The 20584-nt window shown below is 42.8% G+C and overlaps 2 protein-coding genes across 3 annotated transcripts; both read right to left on the minus strand.

Annotated features, from left to right (window-relative positions):
• Nucleotides 1-1616: 1616 nt before the first annotated feature.
• LOC118773756 (coiled-coil domain-containing protein 106-like) lies at nucleotides 1617-5926 on the minus strand. 2 transcript variants are annotated; one of them, XM_036522826.1, is made up of 5 exons: nucleotides 5840-5926; nucleotides 4314-4546; nucleotides 3065-3256; nucleotides 2345-2554; nucleotides 1617-2083 (listed from the first exon to the last, which is right to left on the minus strand). In XM_036522826.1, exons 2-5 carry the CDS (start codon nucleotides 4522-4524, stop codon nucleotides 1701-1703), a joined length of 996 nt encoding a protein of 331 aa, XP_036378719.1. In that variant the 5' UTR covers nucleotides 4525-4546; nucleotides 5840-5926; the 3' UTR covers nucleotides 1617-1700. The 2 variants fall into 2 exon arrangements, with proteins under 2 accessions (XP_036378719.1, XP_036378718.1); XM_036522825.1 differs by having other exon boundaries at nucleotides 5683-5926.
• Nucleotides 5927-6565: 639 nt separating this feature from the next.
• Nucleotides 6566-19919, minus strand: anxa13 (annexin A13). The gene is made up of 11 exons (XM_036522416.1): nucleotides 19796-19919; nucleotides 18827-18902; nucleotides 15496-15590; nucleotides 13877-14047; nucleotides 13552-13585; nucleotides 12625-12704; nucleotides 12216-12284; nucleotides 10805-10906; nucleotides 10412-10487; nucleotides 9988-10100; nucleotides 6566-8656 (listed from the first exon to the last, which is right to left on the minus strand). The coding sequence occupies exons 1-11, from the start codon at nucleotides 19808-19810 to the stop codon at nucleotides 8537-8539; spliced, it is 951 nt and encodes a 316-aa protein (XP_036378309.1). The 5' UTR covers nucleotides 19811-19919; the 3' UTR covers nucleotides 6566-8536.
• Nucleotides 19920-20584: the final 665 nt, after the last annotated feature.

Raw genomic sequence — 20584 nt, forward strand, 5'->3', positions numbered from 1 at the left:
TGGATAAGATATAAAAAATTATGAGTGAAGTCACTCTGGAAATGAGACTCTGCAAAGTTTAACATGGTAATAATACAAAATGAAAGCACGGAACAGAAAATCAAACAGAGCATGGCATGTTGTTTGCAAATGTCCCTCTTGTAATTGTAGCTTTCACTGACGAGCTCAGAGGGTGAGTCCCATAGCAGAGACCAAAAAGCTGGGAAGCGAACCAATGTCCACCTGTTTGAGTCAACACCTCACTGCAACACTTAACTGGCACAAAACAACTTCAGACAGGACCTGTCACTGACTGACTACAACACACACATTCCTTAACATTCTAACTGGCTGAGAGAGGTAACCCTGTGTCACTTCCTCTAAAATAATCATTTAAATACACAGCTAATACTAATACAATCTATCTCTAATGAGGCACAGAGATTACCAAAATGCTCATTTATTGCAAAGTAAATGCAATAAAAAGGGAAAAATCTGGATATTTTTCAGCTGCGTACATATACATATTTACACACGGTACGTGTGTATGTGTGTGTATGAAGCCCCAGTCTTCAAATGTATTCATACCCTTTATACACTATTAATGCAAATGATTTTACAGAAAAATCTCAAGTATGATTAAAAATTTGTAAGGCCGCAAAAGGGAATTGGTATACATTTTACAAAAACCTGCATGTTTTTCAAACCCTCCAAGATAATTTTTTATTCACACCTCATACCTGTCTAGAAATACAATCCTATAACAGTAATCTTGCATCAAATTTCTAATGTCTGATCATTAACAGAGGCTTCTATAACTTTGCAGAAGCTTGTTACACACTGGGTATGAAAGCCATTCTGCAGTGAGGCTATCCCTTACTACAATTCATTGATACATTTAAAAGCAGAGAGCTGTCCAAAATGCTCAGAGCCACTGACCTGACCTCCTTATTAAAATGGTTACAAAATGCTGAATCTGACAGTCGACACTGGATTGTCCAGTATCTCCAAAGAACACCTGTGGCTCAAATTAAAGAAAGTAATTCACAAGTGAAAACCTGAAAGAGCTAGAGAAATTCTGTTAAGGGTGGGTGGTCAAAAACCCCTGCTGCGAAGTACCTGAAAGTAATAACAGACCTCAACATTGTCATCAAAAACAAGGATGCAAAGAAATGCTGATTGCAGGGTAGTGAATAAATTTGATTACAGTGTCTTTTATAAACATACAAACAATACTTTTGGGATAATGAATTTATGTGTGTGTGTGTGTGCGCGCGCTGGCGTAAATATCGACGGTGCAACCAATGCTTTACTTTACTGCTTTACTGTTGTAGGTGGGCCCTCTCACGCATTGACCATTTCACGCAGTCTTCAAAGTAACCATTCAACGAAATCACTAAAATTACTCGTAATTGTGATACCTATATGTACCACCTTCTCTCCATGGTGACATAGCAATTGTCGGCTTTGCAATTGTCTGGAGTGGTTGTGTGTGTGTGTGTGTGTGTGTCAATGCATGTGTGTGCGCTTGTGTTGGGGGGTGGGGGGGGGGGGGGTCACCAGGGCTAATCACAATTATGTTACGCTACTGTGTGTGTGTACATATATATGTATGTACACACACACACACTCTTACAGAGCTGAAAATTTCCAGCTGTGTACACTAACATTTCCAGAGTGACTATAACTGGCTGAACTGATTGCTACACGGTGAGGTTTCGTCAGCCCACATGATCCACGCTGCTGCAGGACTCCCCGGGCAGGCCAGAGAGCAGGGAGTGGCTTTTCGACTTCTTGGCGGTTATGGGCAGCAGCTCGCCTGTGGCCTTCATCTGCTCGATCTTCCGCGACAGCGCCTCGTCGCTCTCGATGACCACGGCACACTTCTGCGCATACTTGACCAGCGTCTCCTCGCGGGGGTGGAAGAGGCCCACCAGGTGCAGCATCTCCTTGGCAGCCAGGTAGAGCTCGGCAATGGGGGCAGTGTTGGCGATGGTGTTGCGGTCGATGCCGTAGTGCCGGAAGGCGCCGCTCATGCTCTTCTTCTTGTTGAAGGCGGAGAGCACCTGCTTGTAGCGGTGGATGACGTACTGCACCCCGGTGGCTGGAGGACCAAAGGGCAGGGTGAGAGGGAGGGGCCAAAAGGGGGCGGAGACTTTAATCCCAGCCAATCACAAACAACTTAAACTACTGTATGTAAAGTATGTCAGTATCTGAATCAAAGGCTTTGGAGTACACTTCCTGATGGCACCTGGTGCAGACTACTCACCATTTTCAAACTGGAGATCTCCACTCACAACATTTAAAAAGTAAACATCGCCATCACCACCTTACCCCACATGGCTTTCGGGAAGGACACACTCACCTCTCTTGCGGCTGTAGTCTTTAGCCTTCTTCCCTCTCCTCTTCTCGCGGTGATGCCTCTTCCTCTTCAGGTCGCTGGAGGCCCCTGAGGTCAGCGTGGAGGCCGACTCCTCTGAGACGCTGTCGTCGCTGAAGGACGAGCTGGACGAGGCGGCCCTCGACCTTTTCCGCGGCTTGGGGTCGGAGTACAACAGCTTTCCCGGTTTAGAATCTGAGAACAACCACCAGAGACACCGGCATGAACAACCCTCACACTGTACAAGCGTAATATTTTTGTTCATACTCAGGTAGCTATCCCACACTGATCTACTGATCCTCGCTGCTTGTATTACTTGCTGTTTATTTCACGTGTAATATCGCAATGTGTTATGGATTCTGTGATCTAGTGAGTGATGTATAGTAGTACCCTTAGCTTCCCTTGCCTAGTCAGGTTGCACAAGTGGACTTCTAATAGGGCTTCAATAGCATTACGCTCACACTCACTGGGTCTGACACCTCTGCTCATTCACCTTGAATAGATACACTTCTGTTATTTTGTGCTGCAAGTTGCTCTCGATAAGAGTGCCTACTAAATGAATGTAATGTAATATAACGATGTAAATATCGAATTAGATGTTGAATTAAAAACAAGAAAAAAAAACCCTTAGAACAAAGAGGGCTTGAAAGAGTGAAAAAGGAAAAAAAGAGGATAGAGGAAAGAGGAAAACTGGGCTCTGGAGACCTTCAGCGGTGGAGGCGGAGCGCGAGCTGGTGAGGTTCTCGATTTGAGTGCGCAGGAACTTGCGGTCCTGCTGCAGGTCCTCCACCTGCCTCTCCAGGAAGTTGATGCGCTCCTGCTTGCTCTCCAGCAGGCACTGGAGCTTTGTGATGGTCAGCATGACGCTGGGGGGCAGGCCCTCAGGGGGGGACATGGCTGGGGGGGGCGAGATACAGATGCGTCAGACTCCTCGTGCCACAGATGACCTCACTTTGTGACATTAGTGTATAACTGCTTTGACAGAGATCACAATGAGATCCATCTGCATCAGCTCTCCCGTTGATTTCTAGTTGCCTTGCTCTCACTGGCTGGATACAGATATCCCGAACACAGACTGCAGCCCGGGGCTCAGCCAAATCTCATAATGAAAACTTGTTGCTTTTTGCTGAATTCCCACAGGTATACCGTATCTGACACAGAATCCATTCATTAGCATCACAGGTTAAACAACCCTCATTCTGCCTAACTAAAAAAATATGGAAAGTGAAAATTTGCTCACAAAGACTTCACAACTTTGTCACACGCCACTACATCATATATTATAATCATTCTTTTTTTCAGACCTTATCCAAAGAACATTAGCATGCTCAAATGCCTCTTGAGCCTCTGCAGTAGGTAGGAGCCCAGTTTCAGAGCTCTATTTGAATGACTACACAAGTGCATAAGATGTTTTGAGAAGAGATGAGTCCAGCCATTGAAGCCTTGTCTTGAACTCTGTAAGAGTCTCTGCTTCCACTACAAATCCTAATAAGCTATTCCATGCATTAGTAATGCTCCATGTGAAAACATACTTCCTTGTGTCACTGTGTAATTTCATTTCCATGTATATACACCAAGATACACTCTAGACAAAAAGACAAGCCTAGCTGGGTTCAATGACCTGTTCTCATTACTAAGCTTCTTATGCGTTGATGTTCTTAGATTCCATGTCTTTTTTTGCCAGACTTCAGCACAAAACAGCCTCTACAGTCCAATTTATTCATCTCTTCAAAAATGTAAAAACTTATATGATATTCCCTACTGTTAATTAGTTCGGTAAATTGGTTTTGATCCTGGATACCAGCTGACTTGACTTCATGTCTGAATAATGGCTTCAGTTAAAAATAGTGAGCCTTCAGAGGGAACAGAATCAATGCCCCCCTGAAGCTGTGTGGGGGCACATCAGCCAGACCACCCCCCCGACCCCCCACCCCTGAAGTTTGGCAGCTCTTACTGGATACCGCACTGCTGAGGGTGTTGTCCTGCTCCACGTCGCTGGCCGTGCCAGAGGTCATGGTGTCCCACTGAACCACTTCCGGGTCGTTCTCCTGCTTCAGCCAGCGCTGGGAGCTCACCCTCGCCTTCTTCCTCATGCCGGAGCTGGAGTCAATCTCAACGCTGGGGGAGAATCGTCTAGTGGGCTCCTCCGGCCAGAGAGTTGACATCTCTTCCCGGGGAATCTGTTACCTGGGAAACGGTGGGGGGGGGGCGGGATAAACTACTGTGTCATCTTCAGCAGACACCATTAGTGGCTGAAGTGGGCAGCAGTGTAACATAGTAGTTAAGGAGCAAGACTCGTGACCGGTTGCCAGTACCATTCCTCACTTCTGTGGTACTGCTGCTGTACCCCTGGGCAAGTTACTCAACCCACAATTGAATCAGTAAATATTACAATAAATATCCAGCTGTATAAATGGATAGCATTGTAAAACCTTCTAATTGATGAATCTTGCTCTGGCTAGGAGTGTCTGTTAAATGCCAATAATGTAATGTGATGTAAAGTGTGATCAATGAATGTGCACATCAATACCTGAACAGGTCAGCCACGCTTGTGTAAACCTGTCGTACAGAGCAATCCTGTGATCTTAATGAAAATGATATTTAGCTTTTAAGTGTTAAGACTTGAAAGGGTATGCAAAAGAAAAGTTTGTCAAAGTGGACCATGGTAGCTGCAATATTAACATACATCAATAGTATATGCCCACACGTGTGTATGAAAGTGAAAATGCAAGTGACAGTAAAAAAAAAAAAAAAAAAAAAAAAGTTTTAAATGACTTTCAAGGACAACAGATGCTGTTTTTCATCTTACATTTGAATACGGGCATTACAATGTTGCCTGTGTCAGTGTCACCAACTCTTATACGCGCGGCATCCCCGTGTAAGATCCTTGACAACCTGCTCCACGCACTCACCCATCACACTCTCTGGTCTCCATGGAGATATTGAAACCGATAAGAAGTCGAGCAGCTACTATTTCAAACGCATGATTTTCCATTCCCAACCTCTAAGTTTTCCAAACAAAGCTACTAGATGCTGTACCTGGTTAAATCTGAAATTTCTGCCTCTTCAGTTTCCTGCCTTGCGAATTGCGTGTAGCTATTTAGTTCAGGAATTTATTTGCACAAGTATGCATATCCATGACATTTCACAAACCAGATCCCAGTGCAAACACGTGTCCGTTTTAGCACAGCTAGCGCTTTCTGGATAATGCACAACGCGAGCTGTATTGATCACACATTTAACCTTCTTCACATGGGATGTGAAAGGATACCAAACCGCTCAACAGCAGAACAAAAATGCAGACAGCACACAGAGATACATACCTCCGTAGCTTTCTCCACACACGGTCGACAATTATTAGGTCGTCTCTACAAACGAATGAATTATTATCCCCTGCAAGGAGTTATTTTATTTAGATACGCGTAAAGCGATAGTATATTTCATCTCGCTGTAATTTTTTTTCTTTCGGAAGCTGCATACCTCGAAAGCAGCCGTCTTTGTGATTGGGGCCGGGGTTGGGGAGGTGATAGGCGGCGATGGCAGTACCACGGACCAGTCAGGGAAGCGGCTGCCATTCCTCCCCGGCGTCGGCGATAACACCGCAAGTGCACCACGGGACTTTGAGTGCAAACGAGTTCTAACCATTTTACTTACACTCTGTTGCTGCTCCGTCGAGTCATTGTTGCGCTTGTCCTTAACAGACCTTTTCCAATGGTAAACATCACAAGTTCGGCGATCAAGGAAATTAAGGCAATTAATTTAAAGACATACAACCTGGTGAAATTTAATGTGTTTGTGAAAGTTAAAGACAACGCCCCATTGCAGCTAACTGAAATAGATTTTCTATATAGAGGATGCGAGTTGTTTTCTTAGTTTTTATGAAAAGCATGTTCACGTATAAACACTATAAACACTGAATGCTGCGTATGTGTTTTTTTTCCATCCGTGATAAACAAAAACTACCGACCTATCAATTTTCAAAGGGCATAGGTTGATGCTATAGAACTCGACCTTAACCTGAACTACATATCACGGCCAGCAGCCATACCCCGCCCCCTTATCTAGTTTGTTATATTTCATATATAATAAATATTATACATTTGCTTTTGCTATTTTCAAACAATTTCTGTCTGTACAAAACAGGAACAACACAGCCACACTGTTCAATAACCCGCAGAAAATTGCATCATACACGTTTAATTTTTCTTTTTTTTTTAGAATTTTTTATTAATGCATAGGTGCATTCTCATACACAGAAGCTATAGTGAATAAAGACTGGTCCCGTCGACTCCATATTAATTACTGTTAAAAGTGTCCTGGTCCCAACATTTTTTTTTTATTGTTCAGCAGGGTGACATTTTCCCTGGCCGGAATTCATATCAGCAGCCTTCACACTGCAAAAAAATTGTTACAAATGTCAAGGCGAGACATTCAGCTGAGAGGCAGGTCATTAAAACGCTGGGTAATAAAACCCTTTGAGAAAGACACATTAAAAACACAGCTGCCAAAATGGGACACACAAATGAAAGTTTGAAATGCCACAAAGAGTCAGATCCAATCCAATACGCCCTGTTTCCCATATACTTCTCTAAAATTCATTTTCTCAATGGACACTCTATAACTGGTGCCTGCGTATGTTTCTATCTCCAGACAACATTAAAACACATATTAATCTTTGACGCAGCATCACTACGAACAAGTAATGTGTTTAATACATATGCTATTTGGTGTTAGTTTTTTTTATAGAAAAATTAAAAAAAAACTGACAAGTTATCCATGTTTCTTAGTGAGGCAGATATTTTTCTGCCCTGTTGGAGACACATCAAAGCATGAAAGATGGCAGTGTTTTGGTTTCTTACACATAAATGATTGTAGGGTATATGATTGCTGATGTAACACACGGGGAACTGCGATTGTGAGCGGTTTTCTCCACACCTTATGAACCCGGACAGCATCTTGGGATTTTTTTTTTTTTGGTTTAGCATTGTTGAAAGACATTCCTTCACATTTTTGTTTGCCAGCAGACGAGCTGCATGTTCACAGCAGACAGACAGAATTGCAGAACAAATCAAGATGTTTTTTTGTTAATGATGTGCATAGGTGGTGGAGACTGGCACTTAGAGAGCTACAGTCCATCTGGCCGGACACTTGATTTCTAAAGAGAAAGCTGTAAACCCGTGATAATGTGTTCAGTAATGATCCATACAGTACAGTGCTCCTTCATTGTAATGCCGTTGTTGTGATTCATAATCAGAGGTCCATGCTCTGAAGCACAGATGTCAAACTCAATTCCTAGAAGGTTTGTTTTTGCTCCGACATCTGTTCTTGATTATTCTGCTTCCTTCTCTTTTTTTCCTACATTTTTATGAATGACATCATATGAAGGCATAGTCTTTAGACCATGCTTGTCCCTTACACCCTATATATATATATTTGACTGATACGTATTTTGTGAGATGCACAGGAGTAAATGTTTACAGCTAATTATCTAATTGGACAAACTAAGTCAGGAGGTTTGCTTGGAAGAAAAAGAAGCAAACACACAAGTTTCCAGGAATTGTGTTCGACAACCCAGCTCAAGTGGTTTCATATGTAACCTTGCTAATAACTGTCCACAACGTAAAAGTGAAATGCAGCAGCCGTGAGCTTACCATGCCACAGCGATGCTATACTGCAGGTTGCACTACGATGGAGTATTGTGCTGAGCGACATTTGACATGCCACTCCGGATTTCTCTTTATAAATCACCAGTAGTTTACCTTACAGCTGTTACATTATAATGCATAGCTAACTGGAGTGTGAATGCATTTTTATTTTTTAAACTTTCTGGAAAAGGTTGAAAAAAAGGCTTTGAAAATGAACCCCCAGGAAAAGTATTAAATTGGACGTATCAAGCAAATTCTAACCCAACGATCTTCTAAATGCTTGGGGTGTCCAACCAAAAATTTTTCCTGGTGGTTAATTGTCATATTACTCTCATAAGAAAAAAAACCTGTTGGTGCCTGTTAACATGTGGGGCTGGGTAGCTGTGATTCAGAGAAGTCAGCTGCGTTCGAGGTCTCCGCTCTGCCACCCCTGCCAGAGTAGGCCATGTGTCTGCAGATGGTAGGACAGGACTGGTTGTCAGTGGAGTTAGTACAGTCCCTACAGTGAGGCGCCCGCAGGTCGCTGCGTCTCTCAGTGCAGGATGGCCAGCAGGAGGCGCTTGAAGTCGCCGCTGCACTCCGAGCACAGCGCGTCCTTCAGCGACACGTCGTACTTCTCCAGGTACATGTCCTTGATGGTCTCCAGGTCAATCTGAAGGAACCAGACGCACTGCCGTTAGCCCTCTGGGCCGCTCACACAATGGAGACGCAAGATAAAAATGCAGTCTTCCAACAGATACAGCTGTGCTCTGACAGATTACACCCATCTGTCAGAGTTTTTAAGTACTAAGAAAAAGTCATTTGGATTCAATAAGGTTTTGGCCAAAGGTAAACAGTTACAGCTGGCACAGTCCCTGACCTTTGTTTTACTTCGCATATTTTAGTTGTAGTTAGATCATCCTTTTCGCTCTTTTTGTTCAACCACTCTTGAAAAGGTGACATTCTGAGAACTGAAACCACTGCGGACTTAACGGCTTTACAATCGATGGTTCCCACTGGTTGCCCACAGTGACAGAATTTCGAAGCTATTTTGTGTTCAGAAGCACTGGAATCTATGAATTGACATACAAGTTCTCCAAACTACAGATACATGCACACAACTGTCAATATGCATTAACTGTCAGAGATCATGATCACTGTGTGAATCATGAAATTCTGCTGCCCTGCTGGTGGCTGTATTTGGATATGTATCCTTAAATCTTTCCATTTAACATATGTCAAGCGAATGACGGATATTTAATTAAAACACTCTCATAGAGACCTTTGGGACCCTTACAAAAATGAATATATTTTTTGAAAAATGAGTTACCCTGGTATAGCATAAATGGTTTTTTTGAGTGGGGTGTTTTTCTCTGTGATGCCTCTGGTGCTTGGGTCATGTGCTCTCACCCTCAGCATGCTTTCATGCTAAATCTCGTGTTCTAATTGGAAACAGCATGTGGGTTATCAGGCAGGAGACACTGATATACAGCTCTATACGGCTTCATCTTACATTCCAGGACCCGCATGAGCTCAGATGATCAAGCAAATGGTAGCCTACACACCCATAGTCAGAGTGTATAAGCCCACATCATAAGTGTCTGGTGGGCTTATCCTCAAGTGTGCAAACTGCATATGCAATCTAACATTTCTTAGCATGAAGTGTCAAGTTCAGTGACTGTAATATATGCAAAAGCATATAAAACTTGCATGCTTGCTAATATACTCCAGAATAAAACTGATTTATTCAAACTATGTGTCTGGTCACGTTATCTTCTTGAAGGTCTTCATCACAGACCTAATGTAGGTTCTGATGTACATCTGTCTAAGTTTGAAACATTAACATGACCAGGATGAGATATATGGCTTGAATAAATCATTGCTTTCTTTTTTTAGCATGGAGTAACTGTGCAAGCTTTATTTTGCCCGGTGGGTTTGACCCTCTGGCATGCTTGTCCTTTCTCTGGCGCGTTCGCTGTTTCTCAGGTGCGTATTTCTCTGTACCTCAGAGCGACCCACGATGATGCGGATGAGGGTGTCCTCGTCAGTCCCCGCCCCCTTCATGGCTGCGTTCAGCCGCCGAGCGAAGAACAGCTGCGGGTTCTTGGCACATCTCACTGTGGGGGGGGGAGAGGGGGGGGGGGGGGTTAGCGTAGAGTAGAGGATGGCAGGTAGAGTATGGAGGATGGCAGGGAGAAATGGTGAGCCCCCCCCCCCCCCGTATCAACCTCAGCTTATCCACTGTAGAAACCCATGACTTCATTTCACTGAACTTAGCTCAGTTATTGAAAAGGGGACATTTGATCTGAAGGACATTAAATTCAGACACGAGAAGACTAAGTACTAAATGTAAGCAAAACACCACGAGAGATGCTGGGCGTTTTGGGAACAGTTATTCAGAAACAGGTGCTCTCAGACTTATACTAACCGAGCGTGATGTAGCAGTCCTTCAGCGTTCCGGAAGTTTCATTGTCAATGGCATCCAAGATCTCAGTTCCAGACAGCTGTACAGGAAACAGAAGTAAGGAAAGTTTTAGCTGAGGGTGTACAGATATGCCAATCCACTGTCAGTATGGACTCAAATCAGATCTAAGCAAGTCAGCTACAAGATCATGCATTTTCACCCGCAATACATGCTACTTCAGTGACTCGCAACCTGCAATGAGAGATTGACGCTGAATGTTTTCAGTTTTTTTAAAAGCAAGCGGAGACTGAACGTGATGTGGGGGTCTGCCTGCTGCAGCAATGACGATGCTGAGCATGCACACAGGAAGGAGGTCCTCTGGCTGTGAGTTGGCGGATGTACGCCTGACAGATGTACCTGCTCATAGATCTTGAATGTGGCCTGGAGCTGCAGGTAGTTCCTGTTGGCCAGTATGTAGCTGAAGGTCGACTCGTCCGTCCCAAATCGACCCTCCCCAGCCTGTGGGGAAATTAACAGAGATTAAAAAGCACATATTAAAATAAATGTAAAATAAATATTAAAATAAAAATTTGAAATAAATATAACAGATACTGCACCGAGAACATGATTCACTGGAGTCAACACACCAAGTCAAAGGTCCTTACAAGCCTGATTTATAAATGCTTATAAACATTCATCCAAAAACATTCCCAGGGCTTTATCCTCTTTGATGCAGTCATATAGTACACTCACATTTGGAACTGCACTAATTGTAAGTCGCTTTGGTTTAAAAGTGTCTGCGAAATACCAAATTGTAAATTGTAACTTTGACTCCATTCAGTTTGTGATCAGTCATTTGTGATTTGTGATACATGATTATTTTGATTGACACAGATGTGTCCTTAAAACATTTCAAGTGATTCATGCTGATTTCACTTCATCTGCCTCAGCAGCTGACTGTCACAAGAATCTTGTTCATGACTCTAAGAGGCCATATGAATCAGCATCTAATTCGTTCATCTGAATCTCATCATTTAAAGGGCAATATTCCCCAAAAACTCATTGAATCAGTTCTACTGAAATGATACAGAGCCACTTACTGACTCTTTATCAAGGAAGTCAGCTAGAGGGAGGGCAGGGGAGAGTAAAACTAATAAGGAACAGGATTTGTGTTGAAGGGGAAAGACTGGTGCATCACCAGTGTGCAGTTATGTTGACTTACTGATTGCTGGTTGCAGGGGAGTCAGAGACTGCCCAGTATGTAGAAGGCAGAACATTTCTGCATTCTAAATCTTGTCAATGAACAGCAGGGCCTTGCCCACTCTTTTTCTCACAAAATTTTCCTTCCTCAGCTAGGGATGCCGGACCTAGTATGACTGGAGAGCTTAAATCTCCAAAAATGTTACTGCACAGCAGGCTTCGTGACTTTTCACGGCCGCTGCGCTCCTAAAATTAGGAGAACTTGCCTAAATTTCACGCTCAAAGTTAAGACCAGATCACTTTCTGGTTAGACTGAACAGAGATGACAGTGCATGAGAAACAATTCAGATCCTGAGTCTGAAAACAGACATAATATTATGGACCAGATGTTCAGATCCATGTGCTTTGCAGTGAAAGTTCTGTTTCTTCCATTGCTGTACCATTGCTGGTTTATTAGGGATATTATTAAGGTGGGTCTGCTCCAAACAGAGCATTTATAGCCAGCATCCATCTGCAGGCACCACAACCTTTTTATGTCAACGGAATGCTCTACACGAGGTAGAGGAAGAGAGAAAGACAGGAGGCAAATATCTGCACATAACATAGAATATCTGTGGGGTAACCGTACCTCAAACAGGGAGATAGCATCCTGTTCCGCCTGAGCCTCATCGACCTCGTAGGACTCATCCCTTGTGCCCTGCAAGTGAGAGAGAGAGCGGAGATAAGCCAGCGGCCCCTACACTGATCCAGCCAATCTGAGGAACCGTATGGTTGATAGACACTTCCTCTTTGGCCCCATGCTGCTGGAAAAATTCTAATGTGAAGCCTGACAAACAAAGACCACTAATGGAATCAACTCTCACAGGAAACTTAATGTCAGCCCACAGAGAGGAGTTTGGAAAGGAATCCCATTGAACCTTAGAGCTGAGAGAAGGTTCTCTGAGGGAAATGTGGTTGGACCTGTTCCATTAAAGCGATACAGTACAAAGGACAGCTTTGTGACACTAAGGACACCTGTGAAAGCTGACGCTGCTCACCTGCAGGAGGGAGACCAGCAGCCTTCTCACATCTCCGCTGGTATCCCCCTCGATATCTGCCTCCAGGTCTCGCTCATGCACTGTCAGAGTCAGAGACAGGGAGGAAGGAAGTCAGAGGGAAGGAGAGAGGTAGGAAAAGACAGATGTATTAATGTTGTTAAAAAACATGCTAATGTTCAACTCTTTTTCAAGCAATTCATCTTAATTCTATTGCAATTCTGGGGAGGGAAGGTTCAGGTTCTGCCAGGTGAATAACCAGGTTGCAGGTTCAGTTTCTACAGCGGGGGGGGGGGGGGGGGGGGGGGGGCACCGCAGCTGTAACACTGAGCAAGGCGCTTACACTAAACTAGCCTCATATTCAAGGGTGGGAAATAAAATGTGACGTATGGCGGTCACCATGGATTAGGACAGCTGCTAAGCAACCATTAAAAAAAATTGCATTCAGCCTGTCGAGAGAAGGTTCAGGAGAGGTCAGCAGGGGAAGGGGGGTTCCAGAGTTCCTGAAAATGACGTTATCGTTCACTCTCGGCCAGAGTAAGAGGAAGCAGATAAGCCACACCCGATGGCAGGAGACCGACATCCCATAATGAAAGGAAAACAAGCAGAGGACTAGCAGGGTGAAATTATAATAATAATACATTACATTACATTATTGTCATTTAGCAGATGTTCTTATCCAGAGACTTACATAGGTTACAATTTTTATACATGTATACGGCTAGATATTTACTTAGGCAAAAGTACCTTTCTCAAGGCTACAACAGCAGTGACGCAGTGGGTAATTGAACCAACCTTTTGGTTATAGGCCCTGCTTCTTACCGCTACCTTAATAATAATAATAATAATAACAGCAAAAATGTTCATAATCCTAATGTAAAATTAGGGGGTCTCAAAGTCTGTTGATACATTAGAATCAAAGGCACTTACCGTAGAAGTAGGCTTCTTTGTAACTTAAAACCTCCTGTTGGAATGTTATGAGAAAAAAATAATCATGAATGCATAAACAAGATCCAAGGAGAGTTATTTACATCTAAAATGCAATCAGCAAAAGTACATCAAACGCTTTTAATCTCCTTCAGAAAACACCGCAGGAAATCACCATCTTTCATCGCACAGAACTGATGTGTATCTCTCGGTAATTTTATCTAAGAGGCCTGTCATTTCATATTGAAATCTGCTTCTTTTTATAGCAGATTGAGCCTTTGGCTTCCTGTTCCTTTTAGCGCAATCCTCTTGGTAATGAGGGACCCACCACGTTCGTGGCGGTGCACAGGATCTCGACCAGGACAGCCTCGTCAGTGCCGGCTCCTTTCATGGCCTTCCTCAGCTCTTTCGCGGCGTAGATGTGTGGCGGATCCAGCATGGCAATTACGGCCTTCTCAAAGCTCCCCGACAGCTCCTTCTTCAGGACCTCCTCCAGCTCCTACGGTGACACAAGGGGACACGCACTGTCACCGGAGGTTCCATTATCTCATGCATTTCATTATTGGCATTAGGCAGATGCTCTCATCCAGAGCAGTTACAGTTTTTTTTAACAGAGTTAACATGGGTTACAGTTCTACATGTTATCCATTTATACAGCTGGATATTTACTGAGGGTTAAAGTTGTAGGTTAAGTACCCTGTTCAAGGGTACATCAGCAGTGCCCCAGTGGGGAATTGAACCAGCAACCTTTTGGTTATGGGTCCTGCTCCTCCGCTATGCTCCACTGCCACCCACTATGGTACACCACGTCATCTATCCACTCTTAAGATATTTACCTCTCAGCCGATTTATGTATAAGGTGCGCCCTTGCATTTCTGAACCTGAGGTTTCCCGAAGGTAGTCGCTAATGAATATTCATGACCTGGGAGATTACTACATACCTGGGCTCTGATTCTAATCACTGTCAACATGGAGAGAACTGTGATAACCGCCTATCACCCTGGAATCAAATACGTTCCTGGCCTGCCTGGTCATTAATATTCATGAGTACAGCAATAAGTGAAGGTTCTTTGTTATAGAACACTGGCGAAGACTATAGCTTGGACAGAAAGGCACACAGAGAGCTGGGTCTTGTGACAGCCTACAGACAGGAACCTTCCAAAATGACATCAGCAAATTATTTCTCTACTGTAGTCTCCAAAGCTTTAAGGACTTTAGGGCCATCAAACATACACAAGCAAAACATCTTTTCAGCTTCATCAAAACATAATCAGCAATTAACAGACACAAAGATTTAAATGGACAAGATGTGGTGCGAATCACGGTGACGCTCCAATAAACTTGTAACATGCTGTGCTAGGCAGGTCTTGGTTGGTGGCCAAACACCGATATTTATGAAGGTGACCTTTGCCATAGACTAGGAACCTGGACTGTAGAATTTAGAAAACATTGCAGAAATATCCAATTAATGTAACACAGAGAAATGGATCTTTAAAGTGTGAGATCTGTATATTTATTAGCACTGATGAGGACAACTTATACTGTCGTCTATGCTCTAAACAAAGTGAAAGATGGACAGGTGTGGATATTAAGTGAAGGGTAACTGCAAAAATTATTAAGATCGTATGTGACCTTGGCATTTGATCTTTTATCTTGAGGATCCATAGCGGTTTCAGGGACAAGGAGGTGAACATTTGTGAAGAATGTAATTAGAACTCATGCTTAATGGACCATGGCAGAAACCACAAATAAAAAAAAAAAAATCAGGAGTGTGACCTGTGACCTTCACCTTTGACCTTGTAACCTGAAAATCAAAAAGAACCTGAGGATGATTTTTTAAATTATATGCATCACTGTATTAATGACCACAAGCATCTTTTGTTGAGGAACACACCTGAAACATAACAGAAAATCACAAAACAGAGAAATACATTAAAAAATACTCACATCATCATACTTCTCAAAATATGCCTGTTTAATTTCCATACGCTGAGCTGAAGAGCGATATGCTAAGATGTCAATGATGGCTTGTTCATCAGTTCCTGGAAAAAAAAGACCAAAAAAAAAAAACTTGAAGCCCTGAGAAAAAGTTACTGCTAGGATTCTGACAATAGCAAAAAAAGACCACATTTCCCCACTGCTAACACCACATCACTGGCTACCAGTAAAATACTGGATTGATTTTAACCTTTAGCTTTTAACCTACAAGGTTTTAAATGGGATTGCATCTGTTTACTGAAATCTAATGAAAATTACTGAAATACTACTGAAATCTACTGAAATCACCTATTCCCCTACACACCGCCCCCCTTGATTGCTTAATTCACATGTGACCAGCTTTTTGGTTGTTCCAAGACTGGAAAGAACAGCATCTAGCATCTCCCACAGAGCTTCTCTACTATGCAAAATCCATAATAATGTTTGACTATGAATTAGACAGTTTCAATTTTTAGACTATGAATTAGACAGTTTCAATTTTTAAAGTCCAAAATTAAATATGCAAAGATAACTGTTTAATCTAGCAAGGTCTGGATCGAATAATTATATCTTTCGCATGTAATATAATTATGATGGGTGCTGAGATGGAGGATGGCTTGTGGTTGTAGAGAGTACTGTCCCTGCTGTTGTCTCACTGTTTGTGACAGTGCCCCCAGTTCTTGCTTGTTCTTAACGGATCAGCATTCAGTATGCATCACAGAGACGCACTCAGATACTGCGTTGTTGGACAGGAGCCAGGGGCCTGCAGTGGATTAGGAAACCCCATCCATCCCTGCCATGGGCCACCATTGCCTGAAAGCTCCCACGCACAGCCTGCCTGAGCCCACCAATAACTGGGCTGAGCTCAACCCGGGGATATTCTCCCTTGCTAGCCTTTACGATTTTTTTATTTTTTTGTTTGTTTATTTTTTCACTGTTGTCCAGGGGTTTTTTGACCACCGTCTCCTGGGGATTTCCATGTTTTCCCGAAGCAGCTCTGGGTTTTTTGATTTTTTTCATTTTCTTATGGAAAATGCATCTAGCCTTTGCTGATTGATTGATTTTTTTTTTCATGGCTGGACACATTTTGCATCTAATACCATCCTGTATGGCCAGACTTATCTTACAGAATCCTGCCTCCCAGCTTTTTATATTGCAAGGTGCACAACTGAACAAATAATCTATGAGCCACACTGAAATTGAATGAACATGAGTCATACAAGTCCTCTCCTGTGAGGTTTCCACCACTCATTTCCCAAATCTGAGCCAGCCATGTTTGTCTTATAGGGAACTGGCAATTATGTACTTTAAAATCCCAATGCAGTCTGAGATGTTTACTTTGCGGAGTGTGCTGCAGATGAACAAATCTCAGTTCACACGATAAAAAGCTTATTAAAACTGTCCAATATGACCTGACATCCTGTCATACAGACAACACAGAGAATCATTTATGTAATTATACTGTATTTAACATTCTTTTAGAAATCCTCCATAATGATCAAGGCTCTGGTGTTTGAAAACAGAGGATCAGGGCCGGTAATCATTATACTAACCTGACCTGAAATGCACATTAGAGTACTCAGACAACCGTGGACATTATTCAGATAAACCAGGTAAGAATTATATTCCAGAAATGTCAAGCAAATAAAAAGTAAGTATATGATATGTGTAGAAAATACAGGGGCTGCCTACTAACACGCACTATCCCTACCACTTTCCTATGAAAGATGGGTAAAAGTAACATTGCTCATCAAAATTAAATGTGATGTGGCTATTACCACACTATCAACTTCATTAACCCTCATTAATAAAAGCTAATCAGTGGTGTACAGATGTGTCCAATACTTACGGCAGGTACAAACACACCTGGCTTGTATTCTTGGGCGCTGGCATAATGCTCACAGCCACGAATGTTTGAACATAAAATTATTTCCTATTTTGGGTAGGTTAGTTTCATACTTGACTTTGAAATCGCCCGAATTTAAAAGTACTCTTCAATTTGGTACCTTCCGTATACACGGCGTCATTAGAACGGTGTAGTTATTGCATAAAACACAACAGAGGCATTGCGTCTCACTTACGTGTTGAATGAAGGATGCATTTGAGATTTCAGCACTGTAATGAGTACCAATGTATGTTCTGATATGGTTAATAGTGTCCTGTTTGTACCACTTTTCTCGGAATTTTATTAGATGTACTTTTTACTTGCACTTGATACGTCACTACAGATAGGAGTGCCTGCCAAATGATTAAAGTGTAAACATGTCACTGTATAGGGAAGCAGGATGTGGGAGAGGAATTCACATATGGAATCTGGGAAGCGGTGATGTATCATGTCCATTCCTTCCACATTTATGCCATGAACAGGGTGGTGCAATGTGAAATTTTCCGTCATTTACATTGGACTACACGTACATTACTTGGATGTTATTAGAATATATACCCTGTGTATGACAGACGCCCCATAGCCTCCCACTCCACATGGTTTTGCTTTTGCCTGACTTTAGAAACCTGCCAGCCGCCACTTACCAATATCATCACCAGGGTGCTAAAATCTGAAACTGACCTCTCCCCGTACACTGAATTTTTCTTTTTCTGATCTGCCTGAGGTGAGACTCTGCCCCTGTCCAAATACAAGCCAAACTTTGCGTGTTTTGCTTTGAGAGGATTGATTTTTGCCGAAGTGAAACCGCAGCTGTGCCGTCCTCCAACACTCACTGGATTAGGGATATCCTGCCTTTCTCAAAATCAGGCAGAGGGGAAACGCAATGTGCCTGGCTCCAGTGAGAAATTCCACTGAGCACTTCTGCCTGTTTAAAGAACACCAGCTCCAACTCCTTCTCACAATAAATAAACCACCTCCCTGTCTCAGCTTGGCACCTCTCTGGATCAGTATTTTTTGGTAGCTATTTAGTTCTGTAAGACAATTCCCTGACAATTTTGATGTGAGTTGTATAGCAGTCCATTACTTCATTTCTTCTACTCCCCTCCTTTTACAGTTTTCTTCAATGGAAAAAATACAAAGACTATAATAAACAAGTAAAGATACTTTTCTACATACTTTGGATCATGATAAAAAACCACAGCTGCACTTACTCTCACCCCAACTGTGCAATTTCCATGGAAACCCGTAATTATATTTTCGGATTGCGCAGAAACAGCTGGCCTAGAAACCGGCCTTGATGCTGCTGTGGTGCTTAGTTCTTTAAATAAACCCATGTGACCAAATCGGGGGACGGTCTCTTCATTTTAGCAGGGTTTGGGATGGTTGTGGAAAGTAAACGCCAAGCAACCCACTTACCCAGTCCTTTACAAGCTTTGCGGATCGCTTTGATGTCAGCCACCACGTCAAAGTCAGGGTATGGCACAATGGTTGGCTGGGAAAAGGTTAGAGAACACATCAGTATTTGCTTTTTTTCCTCAAGCAAGGGAAATACGTGAAATCCTCAACCTCCGAATTTGCAGACTTATTTGCAGAATTATGCATATCATAATTCCACCGCTAACGATACCGTTTCTTTCAACCTAACGCGCATAATGTTCCAGCATCTGCGACGTCAAAATGAAAAGATATTATTAGCTGCCGAGAAGACAAGGGATATGCGAAAACTGGGGGAGGGGGAGGCGACCATGACTCTATGCTATACCCTCGACCCAGTTGCTGGTGTAATCTCGACGCAGCAAAGGGGATGGGCCGGGATCTCTGCGGCTGAATGAGCACCAATTCAGGCACATTGTTTACATCTAACGGGATTCTGACGAATTCCACAGAGGAGCGGCCGTTTCCTCTGGGAGCTGATGTCACACGTAGCGGTGCGGGAATTTAAAGCAACGTACATTCCAGGCAGAGTCACGTAGCATTACTGCAAATTATATATTCTGTTAATCCGTAATCACATGTGCGAAACATCAGTACATTTAGATGATACATTTAGTTAGGGGGTAGTTGTGAAACGAATGTTAGTATTTTTTTCATTTCCCGTTCAAGACAATCGTGGACAATAGTACAGTCGTGGAAATCGTATAAATCTGTGCATTTCAAAGCTAAATTACATCAGCCCGGGCCTTTCTTTTTTATGCTCAGTCACTTTTGTAAGTAGACTACACTTACAGTATGCGATTCAAGAGTAAATAGAAACCCGTGTTCTTACAATGGATGCGACGTCATTCCTTACATTTTGGTTACTTTTACATAATTACAGAGATGGCCGTCTATCTCGCGTTCATTGCGTAAAGAAAAGTAGAAGAGTAATAAGACGCTGATACCCACTTGGACGTTTCCCATTTTGTAACGTTTGTTCGTCAGCGTTAGGTGCCTGCGATTGCTGCTGTTGAGTGTCCGTGACGCTCCGCACTTCGGTCCAAAGAGGCCCAAGACAGGACTGCTGCATATACCGCTGACGTCACCACACCCCGTTAGCTGGATTGAGTGCGCCCTGCGGGGTGGAGAATTAACCCTTTACTTACGTTTATCTGAAATACTGAAAATACTGGCAGGCGCTGTTTCCTCGTCTTAACAGCACGGCGAATCAAATACTGCGTGACTTACTGCACCGAGGTGATTGTGATTTTATGGAGATTATGAATGTGTATGTTGTCCTCTTACATTTGGGGTGGCCATCGTTATGGGTGGATTTTTATTATTATTATTAATCAGTTCAGTTATATCGTTCAATTGTTCGACCATCTTTATTATTCTGATAATTAAGATTTATTCTGTAGTGACTTGAGAGACAGCACCGGAGTAACGTAACAGCGCGAAAGCGTAACTGCGATCCTAGAGGAGGCGCAGGGACTGCCAAACTGTTACAGTTGTAATAAAGGAAGTTTATATTATAAACGTCTCTTTTGTTGTACCATGTAACTTGTTTAATCAAAATCATCAAAATTTGGACAGAAAAATCACCAAACTGGTTTGAACTAGAGTGCGGCGGGTAAAATACTTCCAGGTTAAATGCCAATCTTGAACTCAGAATGACTGCCCTTGTTCTAAGAGCGCTGAGGACAACATGCCTCCAGCGCGTTACCTGGCCTGCACGTCAAATGACCATCATCATTA

This window comes from Megalops cyprinoides, chromosome 2, assembly GCF_013368585.1.
Source record: "Megalops cyprinoides isolate fMegCyp1 chromosome 2, fMegCyp1.pri, whole genome shotgun sequence".
NCBI classification, from domain to species: Eukaryota; Metazoa; Chordata; class Actinopteri; order Elopiformes; family Megalopidae; genus Megalops; species Megalops cyprinoides.